This window comes from Gadus macrocephalus, chromosome 6, assembly GCF_031168955.1.
Source record: "Gadus macrocephalus chromosome 6, ASM3116895v1".
Taxonomy (NCBI): domain Eukaryota; kingdom Metazoa; phylum Chordata; class Actinopteri; order Gadiformes; family Gadidae; genus Gadus; species Gadus macrocephalus.
Genome location: NC_082387.1, coordinates 5,966,199 through 5,981,874, shown reverse-complemented (window position 1 = coordinate 5,981,874; position 15,676 = coordinate 5,966,199). Strand labels below are relative to the sequence as shown.

The window sequence follows — 15,676 nt, the reverse complement described above, 5'->3', positions numbered from 1 at the left end:
AGTTTTCCACCTTTCAATTATTGCGCTTTGATTGTTGCACGGTGTAGGAATCGTAGTACACACTGGTGTTGTAGCGGTTTTAATTGTTAGATGGTGGTTGAGTTTTCCACCTTTCAATTATTGCGCTTTGATTGTTGAATGGTGAATGTACTGAGTTTAGCCAGTGCTCACTAAGGGTAATAGCGGTTTTAATTGTTAGATGGTGGTTGAGTTTTCCACCTTTCAATTATTGCGCTTTGATTGTTGAATGGTGAATGCAGGGCCGGTTTTTGCTATGGGCAATGTGGGCGACCGCCCAGGGCACAATCTATGTGAGGGCGCACACGAGCGAGCGCCCTCCAATTTTTTTTTTTTTCGCCATATCTCTATACTACCGCTCATTTACGTGTCAAAGTTGGTGGAGTGGGCGCTTGGGCGCCCTCACGTCAACTTGCTGCTGAGAGTCAGAGTCATACAGGTTATGTGTGTGTGTCAGAAGAGGCAAGAGGGAGGGGGGCGGCGTGGGATCAACTTGCGACTGCAGAGGTCGGCAAGAGGGAGGGGGGCGGGGGATAGACTGATCCTAGGCCACTGTCACGTTAAAATTGTACCAGGGGCGAAAATTGTACCGGCCTACGTCATCAGTTGTTTACATCTTGACAACCTGCCTGGCAACAGACGAAGCGATCGTCAGACGAAGCGATCGTCAGACGAAGCGATCGTCAGACGAAGCGATCGTCAGACGAAGCGATCGTCAGACGAAGCGATCGTCAGACGAAGCGATCGTCAGACGAAGCGATCGTCAGACGAAGCGATCGTCAGACGAAGCGATCGTCAGACGAAGCGATCATCAGACGAAGCGATCGTCTGTTGCCGGGCAGGTTGCAAAAATCATTCGGCTCATGTTTCCAAAAGACGAAATAACATAATACAGATAACTGACTTTCATCCACGAGAAAGAGCTCGCAGAAATCTACCCCAATCTGTGGACTGCACTTAGAATTGGTTTGACCCTCCCAGTGACAGTAGCTGAAGCAGAGAGGAGTTTTTCCAAGCTGAAGCTTATTAAAACATACTTGAGGTCCACTATGTCCCAGGAGCGTCTCTCTGGACTTGCCATCATCAGCATCAATCATACAGTTGCACAACAGATTTCGTATGATGATGTAATTGATGATTTTGCAGCAAAGAAGGCTAGAAAAGTCAAGTTTTAGATTGCACTTCACACCTGTTGGTAATGTTAATGCCAGTTGTAAACAGGGTGAAAAACCCAGGGTGAAAAATAGTTTACTGCACAAATCTTTTTTTAATGCTCCACAGAGTAGTTTTATTTGTTGTTGTTTTTTTTTAGCTTTCTTCAGGGATTTTTCAAGCATGGTTATTAGATCCTGTGGAATCCTTGTGCAATTTACATTGGTGTTTATATACTGTATTTATTTATCTTGTTTTTTCTCTGTTCTTGTTACCTTTTTGTATTTAAGATGATATATATTAAAATAATACAAATAATATAATATATTGTTGTGTTGGTGTCAGGGTTTGGGGGTACGTTTTTTTTTGGGGGGGTGGGGCGTAAATCGCCCAGGGCGTAAATCGCCCAGGACCGCCCCTGGGTGAATGTACTGAAGTTCAGCCAGTGCTCACTAAAGTGTTATTTATAACCGACCATAAACGTTGATCGCCGTTACGGAGCGGTGCAAACTGGTCGGATAGTCTACTTACTCTATTACTTGGTTGCATATTCTACCAGTGGCTTGGGCTTTGTTTGCCCAGGGGTTTGAATGTGATTGGTGCTCCCAGCACGGGAGCTGTGCCCCAATGTGCGTGAATTGCAGCGTCTTTTTCGAAGTAATCTTGTTTCCGTAGGTGAGGTGGAAGACCACCTCACTGACCACCGTGGACATAAGCACTAACAGGCTTTTCTTTCCTACAATAATCCAATACGATGTGTTTGTGTAAGTGTTAACTCGGACAATTTGCAGAGTACTTTTGTTTAAAGGAGCATTTCACCGGTGGAGGCATGAATATGTATTGAAATTGGGTCCTATATGTAGTCGGATAATAAAATAAAATTCTAATTTGGTGACGTCTTGACCAAGAAAAGGCAGAAGGTGACTTTTTGGCGCTTGTGGATTGAAGACAACAACTCCCACCATGCACAGCTTCGCTGGCGGCCACTCCCGCTGATCATCTCCGCCTATCGGACACCTCCTTGTTCCATCTACTAATGGAACAAATCAGCGTGGAGCTTGACCCGACGTCACTAGAGTAGTGACGCTTGCACAGAAGCATACGGCCTACATCTTTCTTTATTCTGGGTGGAAATAGTAACATAGTTACGCCATTAAATGCGTTTATGTAAACATTTTTAGCGAGAAATGTGCATTTTAATTTCATAATGTTCGCTCGTTGAATGTGAAGGATGTTTGGTTTGATAGTTATGACGAAGAGGGAACGCTCCATTCACTTGCATGGACAGCGTCTCTGGTTGCTAAGCAACCTCAACGTCTTGGCGGACTATCTGCTGATCAACACTACGAATGCTGGAAACACACCAGACACACCATGTGAAGTTATTTAACCCGATTATTGTTATTTATATCCGAGATTATTTAATCTAACCAGATCTAAACTCTATCATGCACCCAAACACGGCGGCGTTTGGGTTTCCTACCTCGGACTCCTAAATCCAGCGCAGGCGCGTTGGCGCGTTGAACCATTTTTGTGACACACAATGATCAAGCGTCAAGTTAGGCACGTTACACGCGTTTGGTGTGGCCGTTCCCGTGTCCACCAAAAGCGTTTTTTTATGCGGTTTCACCAAAAAAATCGGCTTCGTGTGGACGGGGCCAAGAAGGCGGACACATGTCACCAAGACGGGGAGACAGCGCCAGGCGACTTACGCCACTATCTGCCAATGGATCGTGGATGCCTGGGCTGATATAACAGTCTCAACTGTGGTCCAAGCTTTCACGAAGGCAGGAATAATCACTGAACTGCCAGGCAACAGCAGCGACACTGACTCGGATAATGACGAGAGGGATCCGGGCATGTTGGATGCCGTACTCGCCCAACTGTTCAATTCGGACACACAAGAATTCGAGGGATTCGTAGACGGGGAATGAACTGAAAAAGTGAGCTTATTGTTAAGAGATATTGATATTGATCAGATATTGATGAGATATTGTTAATATGCACATTAACGTTTGAACATCGTTACCATGGGAGTGATCGGAGTTGTCAGAACGCTTAATAAAGTTGGACTTTATCTGACTGTTTTGTTGACATTCCCTTTAGCACAGCTCGGTCTAGTCGATGCATAACGCAACCGTTTGACTGCAGTATCTTCTATTCTATGCGCCTTATAATCCGGTGCGCCCTGTATATGAAAACCATTTCTTTCGAAATGGTGAACTTTTGCATGGAGCCATCTTCTATGTCAGATCCAGTACCCTCCGCCAATGTACTTCAGTTTTATCAACAGCCTCTGTTATCTTAGCTTCAGACGTTGTGGATGTTAGTTTCTGCTGGTGAAGTCCCACCCACTGGCACTGCTCTAATAGGTCTGTAGCGTCAGTGGGTCCCACCTAGTGGTTGTAGTCTTACGAGAATCATCCCCTCTTACACTTCCTATTTTCTTGTACGCAAAAATCGTCATATTGCGTCATTGAAAACAGGAAGTGTTGGAGATCGATACGGATCTCTCCAGTCTCTCCAGAAAATAAGGGAATGATGCTAGACCATTCAAAAATATGCGGGGGTTCTAAAAATACAAAGCTTATGTGAAATGGGTGAAGTTGCCCTTTAAAGGGGTAGTTCGGAATTTTGGACATAGGGCCTGATTCCCAAGTGAGCATTGGTATTCTTTATCACTGGAGACAGTTTTCAACACATTTCATTCAGTCCTTCTAGTTGCAGCGTTCGCTCGTGCTAGGCTAGCGCAAGGCAACGGGCAATGCTAGCCTGCTATTAAAAACAGTCTTACCCACTCCACAGTACACCCGAGGTAAATCAATTATAACACCAGACTATAGATTTAAATGTCTGTGTTAATGTTAGAAATAAAACTAACCTTGCATCGCATGAATCATCGAGGGACTACTTTCTCAGCAGCAGCGGAATTTTACTTTGCGCCAGTTAGTTTTGTAACCGAATCACGACCGAAGAACGTAAACAGAGAAGCGTGGGACAGAAGCGACTAGGCAACATGGTGGTTCAGTGTGCTTTCAGAAACTGTACAAATAAACGCTACAGATGGTCACCGCAAAGTTTCCACCAATTTCCAGTGGGAGATCCAGAAAGGACTCAACTGTGGCTTGTTGCTGGAGGCTTGGACATAAAAACACCGGCGGAAACTGCGCGCAATTGGAAGATTTGTAGCGATCATTTCAGACCGGACGACTTTGAGAAACCAAGCAACCTCAAGAGCAAGGCATCGCTGAAATCGAATGCGGTGCCATCCGTCTTTTCAGATGCACCAACAGCCACTGGTGAACAGGTAATAACTTTTTGTAGGCTGCTCTAGCTAATAAATCTTGCCCCTTTCATAATGTTAGCCTACTGATAGATTCATGATGACAATGTTAGCGGACATTAGTTACAGTTCAATGCATTTTGGCGAGTCAGTGACAACGTTAGCTAATGGTATAGCTACACACTTGGTACCTGAGTGGCTAATTGCTAACTTTAGGTAATTGCTGATAGAAAAGTTATGTCCGCTCCTAATGTGTACATGCAAAACTTCCCTGGCAGAGTTCACATCAGGACAAAAGTGTGTGTGTGTGTGTGTGTGTGTGTGTGTGTGTGTGTGTGTGTGTGTGTCAGAGGGAGAGGGGGAGAGAGAGAATCTTGCAAACATATAGGATATATTCCATAACAAGAGCATGAGTTTATGCTAACGTTTTGTACTATAACTTTGGGGCTAAAAGTATTGCATTGGCAACAGAAGAGGCTTCTGTGCATGGCCTACAGGCAACAATCATGGATGCAGCCGTCGTTTAGCAACTTTTAGTGGTTTATGAATTGGTCCAACAGTCTCTCAAACCTCGTAGGCCTACTGTACAGCTGTACTTGAATTTGATCGTCTTTACAATCCATGATAGTTGTTTATTTGTCTTTATGTTGTAATACATTAAATTTGTATATCTTATTGTTGTTATCTGAAAAGAAAACACAGGAGATGTGCACTGTACCACAGTCCACCCCTAAAAAGGACTCCGCCGGACCAGGATCATCCAAGGACTCAACTGAGTGTTCTGGTGCATTGAAGATGTTCATCTCCACTCCAGAACAGGCTTCGCCACGCCCACAGACACGGCGTTCTTCATCTGGTTTCTATTTTGCCTTCCGTCCTCTCCGAAATTGGAGGTCAATTGATGTAATTTTGTGATTTATATGATTGTTTCATTCATATTGTGATCTGTGACAACTGTATTTTCATTGCATTCATGTTTTTTGTATAGGTGACCCACAGTGCAGCATCAGGCCAGCCGAAGGAAATCCAAATGCCATCAGCACTAGTAAGAGATTGAACTCAAATAAATACTGGTAGCTGTTTGACATTTATGACTTCATACACTGATGACAATGATTATACGCTCTTATAAAAGGACAATGCAGTGTAAAAATTTAACAATTACTTGTCTGATTCATGTTCACAGTTTTACCTGGTCTCTCTGCTCTTAGGCTCACCGGCAATAGACATCTGTTGTCCACTACACAATTGAAACAGTAGATGTATTAGCATATTCATTTGAATTTTGTTGTTTCTAAATAAGGAAAAAACAGTAGCTGAAGATGACAACCCACTGGATCTGAGTATGAGCTCAATTGAGGCCTCTCCAAGTCATCCAGTTGACAGGAGCTTTGTTCCACTATTCAGCACATCAAGCTCCTCCAGCTCTGACATACCTGACATACTCTCGGCTGCAGGAACCAAGTACTGGTCAGAAAAAAAAAGGATAGTAAACGAGTCCAAGCTAATGCAGCTCTTCACAACATGCCAACAGTGTGGAGTGTTAATTGAAGAGGAAGACAAGAAAGTGACCACTAGTGGGACCCGCATACACATCAAGTGGAGCTGTATGAAAGGACACTCAGGTGAATTGGAGTCATGTTCTCAACTGCGTGGAATGCCCAAAAACAACCTGCTGTTTGCCTCATCCATCCTGTTCACAGGTTCAACTTTCACGGAAATCTTTGATTGGGCTGAACTACTGAATCTCCAAATTCCAAAGAAGACTACATTTTACTCCCTGCAATCCACCTACCTCATACCAGTGATTGAGTATGCATACCGTGACCATCACGAAGAGATGATGAGCAATCTACAACTACAGACAGTTGGTGGAGGGATTTCAATCTGCGGTGATGGTCGTTCTGATTCACCTGGATTTAGTGCCAAGTACACTACATACAGTTTCATGAGTAATGAAACACAGGAAATCATCATGGTGGATTTAGTTCAGGTAAATAGACAGAAATGTTTATAATGCTTGTCTGATTGGTGGAAGGTGAAGTAGTCACTCATAACGTACACTGATTGTCATTACAAAGGTTACAGAGGCGACCAGTTTACCAGCCATGGAGACCCTGGGGTTTCGAAGGGGTCTGGACCGTTTGCTTCAGGCAGGAGTTAGAGTGGATGTCATCACTACAGACCGCTCTCCTTCTATCAGGAAGCTTATGAGAGAGACCTACTCTGACATCCAGCATCAGTTTGACCCTTGGCATGTTGCAAAAGGTAAGCTTTTTACTAAATGCAATCAGTCTCTGTTGAAACCTCCCCCGCCCCCTCTTCTCTCTCATCCCTACCCTCATTGTCCTTTTATTTCTTAGGACTGAAGAAAAAGTTGACTGCGGCTGCAAACAACAAAAAAAAACAACGATCTGCAGCCTTGGCTAAAGGCTATTACTAATCACCTGTGGTGTTCTTACCAGTCATGCGGGGGTGATGCAGAGGCAAGTTCATTCAATGTTTTTTCTTGTGATGATTTTTTCTTATTTTCTGGACTTGGGGTTTTTGGTATAATGTTTGTGTGTGTCCCTGAAAAACTGTTTTGGCAGGAGTTGAAACGCCGCTGGACGTCCGTTCTCCATCACATTTGTGGCATACATCGCTGGGAGGAAGACGGACAGGAGAGGACTTGCTACCACCGGGACCTCACTGAAGAGCAGCAGAGAAGGAAGAAATGGCTGCAAACCGACTCTGCTGCATTCAAGACACTGTCGGACCACGTACTGAACAAGAACCTGTTGAAAGACCTCAACCACATGACTCTCTTCCAACATACAGGTATGTCTGCTGCTACCAATTAGTTGAGCATTTACACAACTTAAAATAATGCTCTACTTAAAATAACATGCTGCCATGAGTGCTTTAGATATTAGCACATCTGCCATTGAGAGTTTCTACTGTGTAACCGTTTGCGATTGAATGAATAAAGGCATAGACTGTCCAACATCGTTATACAAACTATTTTTGAATATAAACATTCTGGATACCATTCACAAGGTAATAACCAACTAATATATAACTGCAGGAGCCCTGGAAGTGTACCACAGTGCAATGCTGAAGTACACTGAGAAGAGGCTTCACTTCGCCTACAGCTCTATGAAGGCACGCACCCTACTCTCTGTGATGGACAACAACGAGAATGTTGGCCGTCAACAAGCAACGACCAGTGATGGTAAGCATACACATAATAGATAACTGCAAAATTGTAAGCCTTCTTTAACAAGTGCTTGCCGAGTCTTGGTTTGTTTATGTTGCTGTGCATTTTGTCTCCCTCAGGGACTCCGAGATACAATTTGGTTTTTCCCAAACCATCTAAAAGATGGGTTGCCAGGAAGAGGTACGAGCCAACCAGGCAGACATTCAGGAAGGATTTGGTGGAGCGGGTCCTGGAAAGGCACAAGGATCCTACTGTGAAGTTTGCAGATCCACATTTTTATATCCAGCAACCAGCTACTATACCCGACAACATAGCCACCACTCCAAGACCGGACAAAGATCAAAGTATTGCAGAGCACGTCTCCCGTTTTAAAACATGATTAAAAGGGGAAAATGAAAGTCTAACTGGAGTTTAGTGTGGTGCTAAATACTGTCTGCAAACATTAGTAAAAAGACAAAAAGGTCAACAGCAAACAATTTATTGAACCATATACGCGTACATTGTTGTTAAAATGTTACCGTAAACAATCGTATTGTCATCTGTAACCAAATGTATGTGTTCTTTTTGTGTTTGATATAAAGGATTTGTTGAAGTAGCAAATGTTTTCTAGTAGACTACAGTAGTGTTGTGTTCAAAACAATCTCAGAGCATCTTGTGCTTCCCTGAATCCAACATATTGTCCAGCGGCCGAAGGGTATTTGTTTCGGATGCTGGTCACTACACAGGATGGAAGAACACGTCGGTTTCCTCTTCCCAGCTGTGTTCCTTTCAACCCCCACTCAAGAACGATTCTGTAAGCCACCAATCGGTACTGCCTAAAACAAGAAGGAATACAAGTTAGCTTTTAGGAGCAGGCTCTTACAAAAGACAGCTAAACTATGGTAATAGCACACAAAGACAATGGCCCTACTGCTGTTCATGGTGGTAGACTGATTTGCTGAATTGATCAGGCTAAAAAGCCTACGGTCTGTCTATATATAGTAAAAAAAAAAAATTTGTCCAAGCAAGTCACGCTTGTGTATTTCATTTTTGCCTTTAGTCCTGGTAGGACCTTTTTGACCAGAGCAATATTGTAATTAAGAAACTTCTTAGTTAATAAAAAATAATAGCTGGCTAGATATTCTAAGCTTTCTCCATCAGCCACTCTTTAGACGGAGGCTGTGGTTGTAGGCCTGCATCAATGGTAAAGAGCCTAGCCTATAATAAAGCAGACTTGGAGTCCATGTATGAACATACCATATATAATATTTGATTGATTGCACTTTAATAAATCAATGAAATTATTATATATGGTATGTTCATGCATGGCAACACACAATTACATTTTGTTTGGATTGCACACTTACAACATTGACAACTGGCCGTTGGGTCCAGCAGGTCTGGGTCTTCTTTTCCAATTTATTTTATCAAAGGAGAAGAATGTTTCCAGCACTCCTCGATTTAGAAGGGGTAGAAAGTCCTGGTGCTCCGTAATGCAGATTGCCCTGTCTCGGGGGGCGCTATGCCCAGACACATCGAGATCCTGAATGCTAGTGTCCAGCTCCAGCTCTTGCATCTGTGGGATGACTAATTTGAATACATTTTCTGCACTGGCACCACCAGTCTCCCGTTGTTCTGTCCCGGTTCTCTACTGCAGCTCCAGCGGGGACGGTCTCTAAAGACGCTCTTTCTCGTTCTGCCCTTTGAGCATCCATCTCTCAGTTCTTCATCCGTGTATTCCGGCTCGTACATGTACGGTTCGTTGGATACAACAAATTCCTCATAATCGTCGTCAAAAGCAGATGCGTCGCTAAGCCCTCCAAACGTGGCCATATCTTTTTAATTGAATACGCTAATTCCTTCGTTCACTGTACTCTGCGTTTTGTAGCATTGACAGCGGCAGGTAAATAAACTAGAGCCGGTAACCTAGGTATCAGTCCGCTGCTGCCGTAGCCTACTACCAGGAATATAACACTGCTGCTGAGACCCAGCAATTCCCTCAAAATGCAATGCAATGCAAGGTTGGTTTTATTTCTAACATTATTCTATAAACAGACATTTAAATGTATAGTTTGTCGTTATAATTGATTTACCTCGGGTGTACTGTGGAGTGGGTAAGACTGTTTTTAATAGCAGGCTAGCATTGCCCGTTGACGTGCGCTAGCCTAGCACGAGCGAACTCTGCAATTAGAAGGACTGAATTAAATGTGTTGAAAACTGTCTCCAGTGATAAAGAATACCAATGCTCACTTGGGAATCAGGCCCTATGTCCAAAATTCCGAACTACCCCTTTAAGTCTACAGGCATTGAGTGGAACACCATGGTCTCTGTTTTCGAAGGGACGGCGCGATTTTCGATGGTGTATGATCTCTTTGTTTAAAGCAACAGTGCCATTTCATAAACTGCATGCTTGCGGCGCTGTTCTGTAGGTCGATAGTCGCCATCTTGTTTTTTGTAAGGGCCACATGGTCTCTTGCCTGAATCTATTGCAACAGGTTACCCAGTTTAGGTGTTCTCGCCTCTCTCTCTCTCTCTCTCTCTCTCTCTTTTTCTCTCTCTCTAGATATGTTCTCTCTCTATAGATATCAGTGTTGTTTTCGTCAGGCAAGACGAAAACGAAAATGACGTCGTCAGACCCCTTTTTTCCATGACGAAAATTAGACTAAGACGAACGTCACCAAAGCCATATAAAGACTAAAATGTGACGAAAAATGTAGACATTTTCGTCAGACGAGAACTAGACGAGACTAAATTGTTAGTGAGTGGACGAACAAAGTTTCAAAACATGCTTTTTTCCCGCCAACTATAATATGCGGAAAAGAAATGGAGAAATGGAGCCAGCTGCTTGTCCTAACAGTCACGCCCCCATCACACACTAAAAGCCTCGCTCGCGCGCAGCTGCGCCTGCACGCACACGGCGCACACGTGTGCGACGAGTGCGACAGTCCGACGAGTTTTCGTCGGACTAAAACTAGACTAAAACCTTTTGAGTTTTCGTCAGACTAAAACTAGACTAAAACTTTCAAAGATAGAAATGACTAAAATGGGACTAAAACTAAGAAGCATTTCGTCAAAAAGACTAAGACTAAAACTAAATCTAAAATGCCTGCCAAAAACAACACTGATAGATATGTTCTCTCTCTCTCTCTCTATAGATGTGTTCTCTCTCTCTATAGATGTGTTCTCTCTCTCTCTCTATAGATATGTTCTCTCTCTCTCTATAGATGTGTTCTCTCTCTCTATAGATGTGTTCTCTCTCTCTCTCTCTATAGATATGTTCTCTCTCTATATATATATATGTTCTCTCTATAGATATGTTCTCTCTCTCTCTCTCTATAGATATGTTCTCTCTCTATAGATCTGTTCTCTCTCTCTCTCTCTCTCTCTCCATAGATATGTTCCCTTAATGATCGTTCGGGTTACGTGGTAACCCTGGTTCTCTGAGTGAAGAGACCATCTCTCCACTCCGTTACATATTCCATATGTACGGGGTATAAACCCCATGACTGCTAAGGACCGTGGATAGGCTTTAAGACACACCGGCACGCCCGGTCACGCCCACACCACTATAAAACACCGGTGTAGACGTGCAATCATTGATGGTTTGATCGGAACTCGTCTCCGGGCGGCCTCTGGATTGGAGAGATGGTCTCTTCACTCAGAGAACCAGGGTTACCACGTAACCCGAACGTTCTCTATCGTATCGAGGCCATCTCTCCACTCCGTTACATATTCCATATGTACGGGGTAACTCTTTAAGACACCCCGCCAGGAGACGGTGCCACCTAATAGATAGATAGATATAGATAGATAGATAGATACTTTATTCATCCCGAGGGATGTGAAGTATACCCACCCAAAGAACTATTTTCAAATCTACACTATTTGCATGCCAATCTGGACGATGCCCCGCAAGGCGCAAAGGCCAAGCCCGAAAGGCAGAAGGCTGTTCCGGTGGGTCTGCCAGACGCAAGACCCGACGCCGGAACACAGGTATAGCCCCGCCAGGCGCAAGGGCCAACTCTGTGCAGATAAGCAGCCCAGGTCAGCCCGCAAGACGCAAGGCTGACCAATTGAGGGCTCAGGGTTACCTCTGAGTCCGAGCCACACCAAGTACCTGCTCCGTGAAGGAGGGTCCCGCTGCCACATTCAGGCGGTAGAATCTGGTGAACGTGGAGTGGGAGGACCAAGTGGCTGCTGCGCATATGGTGGCGAGAGAGGCACCCCGCCACAAAGCCCAAGAAGTCGACACGCTGCGGGTCGAGTGTGCTCGAATCCTGGAGGGGGCAGGAGCGCCCAAAAGGGTGTAACCTTGCTGGATGGTGTCCACAACCCAGTGAGAAAGTCGACACTTCGACAGTGGTCTGCCCAAGCAATGCGAAAACACACAAAGAGCTGGTCTGACTTTCTTAGCGGCTTAGTGCGCCGCATATACTCCGACAGGGCCCTTACCGGGCAGAGTGCTAGCTGGTCCGCCGCTGAGACAGGTAGGGACTGCAGCTCTATGCTCTGGGACAGATGGAAGTCAGACAGAACCTTGGGCAAGAAGGCTGGGTTGGGGCGAAGAACCACCTTTGACCCCTCCGGAGAAAAAGTACAGCAGTCCCTGTGGACGGACAGCGCATGGAGCTCGCCTATCCTCCTAGCCGAAGTGATGGCCAGGAGGAAAGCTGTTTTTAGGGAGAGCCACTTTAGGTCCACATTGCAGAGGGGCTCAAAAGGCGGATGCTTCAGAGCTTCAAGGACAAGATACAAGTCCCAGGGTGGTACCTGAGGACCTCTACTGGACACTGTAAGGCTTCGTGCCCCCCTTAGGTATCGGGAGATCATGGGGCAGCCATCCTCACTAATGGCAAACTCTCCGATACGGACTGCCTTGATAGCTGCCAGCATGCCTCTCAGGGTGACTGCAGATTTACCGGCCTCCAACTGCATCTGCAGGAAGAGCAGGATGTCCTGGGTTGAGGCCAAGAAGGGGTCTGTTTGGTGTGCCTGGCACCAGCCTGTGAAGACCCGCCATCGATAAGTGTAGGCTGCCCTAGTTGATGGAGCTCGAGCCTCCTGCATCGTCCGCACCACCGCCTCTGGTAACCCTAGGGCCAGGAGCCGGTCCCTCTCAGGGGCCAGGCTACCAGCCTCAGCCCTGCTGGGAAGGTGTGGAACAATTTCCCGCCTGCCTGGGACAGGAGGTCCCCACTGAGAGGAAGCATCCATGGCTGACCCTCCAGTAGGGTAGGAATCATCGAGAACCAAGACATGTGAGGCCAAAACGGTGCAACCAGGATTAGCCTCACCTGTTCCATTTGCACCCTGTGCAGAAGGGCTTGGAGGAGGGTGAATGGGGGGAAGGCATAGAGCAGGGTCTGCGGCCAAGGGTGCGCCAGCACATCCCATCCCAGAGGAGGATCGTTGTTCCTCAGGAAGAAGAAACGTGGGCAATGAGAAGATTCTCTGGTCGCAAACAGGTCGACCTCCGCCCTGCCAAATCGGGACCAGATTCCCTCGACCACCTGGGGGTGGAGTCTCCACTCTCCTGGACTTGGTCCCTCTCTGGACAACATGTCCGCCGCCACGTTTAGGGGCCCTGGCACATGAACGGCCCTGAGTGAACTGAACTGTGGATGAGCCCATAGCCATAGAGCTGTTGCCAGTTTGCAGAGGGTTGGGGAGCCCAAACCCCCCTGCCTGTTGATGTACGCAGCTGTCACTGTGCTGTCGGTTCTGACTTTGACATGCATGCTTTAGGGCTAGACAAACCGCCCTCAGCTCCAACAAGTTGATATGCTGAGACCCCCAGCGGCCCCTCCAGGGTCCGTTGATACCCTGACCTTTGTCTACGGCTCCCCAGCCTGCTAGGGATGCGTCTGTAAATACGATCTGGCGGTGAGTCACTGACCCCATGGTCTACTCCCTCCTGATGTTGGCTGGGTCCCTCCACCAGCATAGGGCTCTGTAGAGCCTTTGGGAAACCGTCACCTTGGCACGGGCGGGGCTCTGTGGACACAGGCCTACACTTAGGAGACACCTCTGAACAGGGCGCATGTGAAGAAGGGCCAGAGGGACTATCTGTACCATTGCTGCCATAAGGCCCATGAGTCTGAGGCAAACCCTCCAGTCCCTCTGAGCCCTGAGGGTGAAGGAACTGAGACAGGCAGCAAAGGACTGCTGTCTCGCTGGAGAGAGGGTAACAGTAGCCCTCCTGGAGTCTAACACCATGCCAAGGAAATTCGTTACCCGGCAGGGTTGCAGCTTGCTCTTCTTGGTATTGAGGCACAACCCCAGACACTGAATGTGAGTCAATAGCAGGGCCACGTGTTGGCGACATAACTCCTCTGAGTTTGTGCAGATCAGCCAGTCGTCCAAATAGTTCAGTATACTGAGCCCCTGCTGCCTCAAGGGTGCGAGGACTGCGTCCATGCACCTGGTAAAGGTCCGAGGGGCAAGAGATAGTCCGAACGGGAGGACCTGAAACTCGAAGATCCGACCCTCGAAAGCAAATCTCAGGAAACGCCAATGCCCTGGCCATATCGGAATCTGAAAATAGGCATCTTTCAGATCGATGGTCGCGAACCAATCCCCTGTCTTGATGGTCTGCCGAACCCGCGGAACCGTCAAGAACCTGCATCTTAGGGGGCGGAGGTACTTGTTGAGCCCCCTAAGATAGGTCTAAGATAGGGCGTAGGCCCCCATCCTTCTTGGGGATGAGGAAATATCGAGAGTAGAACCCTGCTTGGCGGTCGGAGCGCTCAACCTCTCCGATCGCCTCCTTCTCTAAGAGGGTAGACAGCTCCATTCGCAGATACTGGGCTTGTCGTTGGTTGGCCACCGTGGTAAAGATCGGAGATCTCGCTACCCTGGGCCTGCGCCAGAACTGCAGGCGGTACCCCTGGGTCATGGTAGAGACCACCCATGGGTCCGCCGCCAGAGCCAGCCAAGCCCTCCTGTGCTGTGATGAGAGGCGGGGCTGGCTGGACCGCAAACCGTCAGGAACGATGCGGGCATCTGGAGGGGCCGCGTCTGCTTGCAGATGACCCCCTCCGACCACCTCTTGGGAAATCACCATTTCCCCGGGGAGCTTGGAGCCGGTGTCTGAGGTCTCCCGGGCCCCAGGCCTGGGCTACTGACTGAGACGCCACCCGAGGTGTAGGTGCTCCTGGGCGCCTTGCCCGCTTCCCCCAACTGCCGCGGGACTCTGACACCTCATCCACACAGCGACGGCGATCCCGTGCCTGTTGCAGCAGGGAGGAGGCCTGTGGCCCAAACATGGCTGTGGGCTCCACTGGCACCCTGAGGAGAGGGTCCCTATCTGCTGGCTGTAGCTTCGACTGGGACAGCCACAGATGTCGTCTCACCACCCAGAGCTGAGCCAACGAGCGGCCTGATGCCACTGCCTGCTCCTTGGACCAGACGGGCTTGCATCGCCGTGGACCTGTGCAGCTTGCCCAACAGACTCTCCATCGCCTTACTGTCTTTGTTCAGACAGGCCGGACCCCAAAACAAAGAACCTGGGGAGCGAAAGAGTGGCGCCAGGTCTTGGTCCACAGCTGGAAGTGCCCCACAGCAGACCTGCTCTTGGCCGGCCATGTTGGAGAACACTTTAGTCTGCCTTGACCATCTATGGTAGGATGATGGTGAAGTAAACTGGCGACATAACAGGTTCTTGAAGTCTGGTAGGAGAGGGATCTCTGACCTGAGACCTTCCTCTGCCTCAGCCTCGAACCTGGAGGCAGCAGCTGTCGGCTTTCCGGGTAAAACGATGTTCAGGGCCTTGGTTGCCCTGTCAACAATCTCCCCAAACAGGTGAGCCAGCTCTCGCCCGGAAGGGTTAGCTGAGGGAAGCTGTTCACTGGGAAACTCCCCACTCTCTGAAGAGAATACTGTGTCCACATCCAAGTCCTCTTCCTCGGAACCATCGTACTCCCTGTCAGAGAAAAGACTGGGAGGCCGAGAGGGACCCACTCAGAGAGAAACGGGGGCCCTAGGAACACTGAGGGAGAACAGGGAGGAGGGCTTCCCGGCCCCCCCGGAAGCCCTCCTCATCTTTC

The 15,676-nt window shown here is 47.5% G+C and overlaps 1 protein-coding gene and 1 long non-coding RNA gene across 4 annotated transcripts; one reads left to right on the top strand and one right to left on the bottom strand.

Annotated features, from left to right (window-relative positions):
• Positions 1-4,035: 4,035 nt before the first annotated feature.
• On the top strand, positions 4,036-8,031 carry LOC132459257 (uncharacterized). Of its 3 annotated transcripts, XM_060053658.1 has the most exons (8): positions 4,036-4,477; positions 5,147-5,356; positions 5,442-5,498; positions 5,757-6,078; positions 6,157-6,446; positions 7,045-7,273; positions 7,521-7,667; positions 7,772-8,031. In XM_060053658.1, exons 1-8 carry the CDS (start codon positions 4,187-4,189, stop codon positions 8,029-8,031), a joined length of 1,806 nt encoding a protein of 601 aa, XP_059909641.1. In that variant the 5' UTR covers positions 4,036-4,186. The 3 variants fall into 3 exon arrangements, with proteins under 3 accessions (XP_059909641.1, XP_059909643.1, XP_059909642.1); XM_060053660.1 differs by lacking the exons at positions 7,521-7,667; positions 7,772-8,031 and adding exons at positions 6,535-6,721; positions 6,817-6,939 and having other exon boundaries at positions 5,757-6,446; positions 7,045-7,184; XM_060053659.1 differs by lacking the exon at positions 5,147-5,356 and having other exon boundaries at positions 5,757-6,446.
• On the bottom strand, positions 7,942-9,216 carry LOC132459258 (uncharacterized). Its single transcript, XR_009526180.1, has 2 exons — positions 8,999-9,216; positions 7,942-8,467 (listed from the first exon to the last, which is right to left on the bottom strand). It is a non-coding gene; the product is annotated as an uncharacterized LOC132459258 (long non-coding RNA).
• Positions 9,217-15,676: the final 6,460 nt, after the last annotated feature.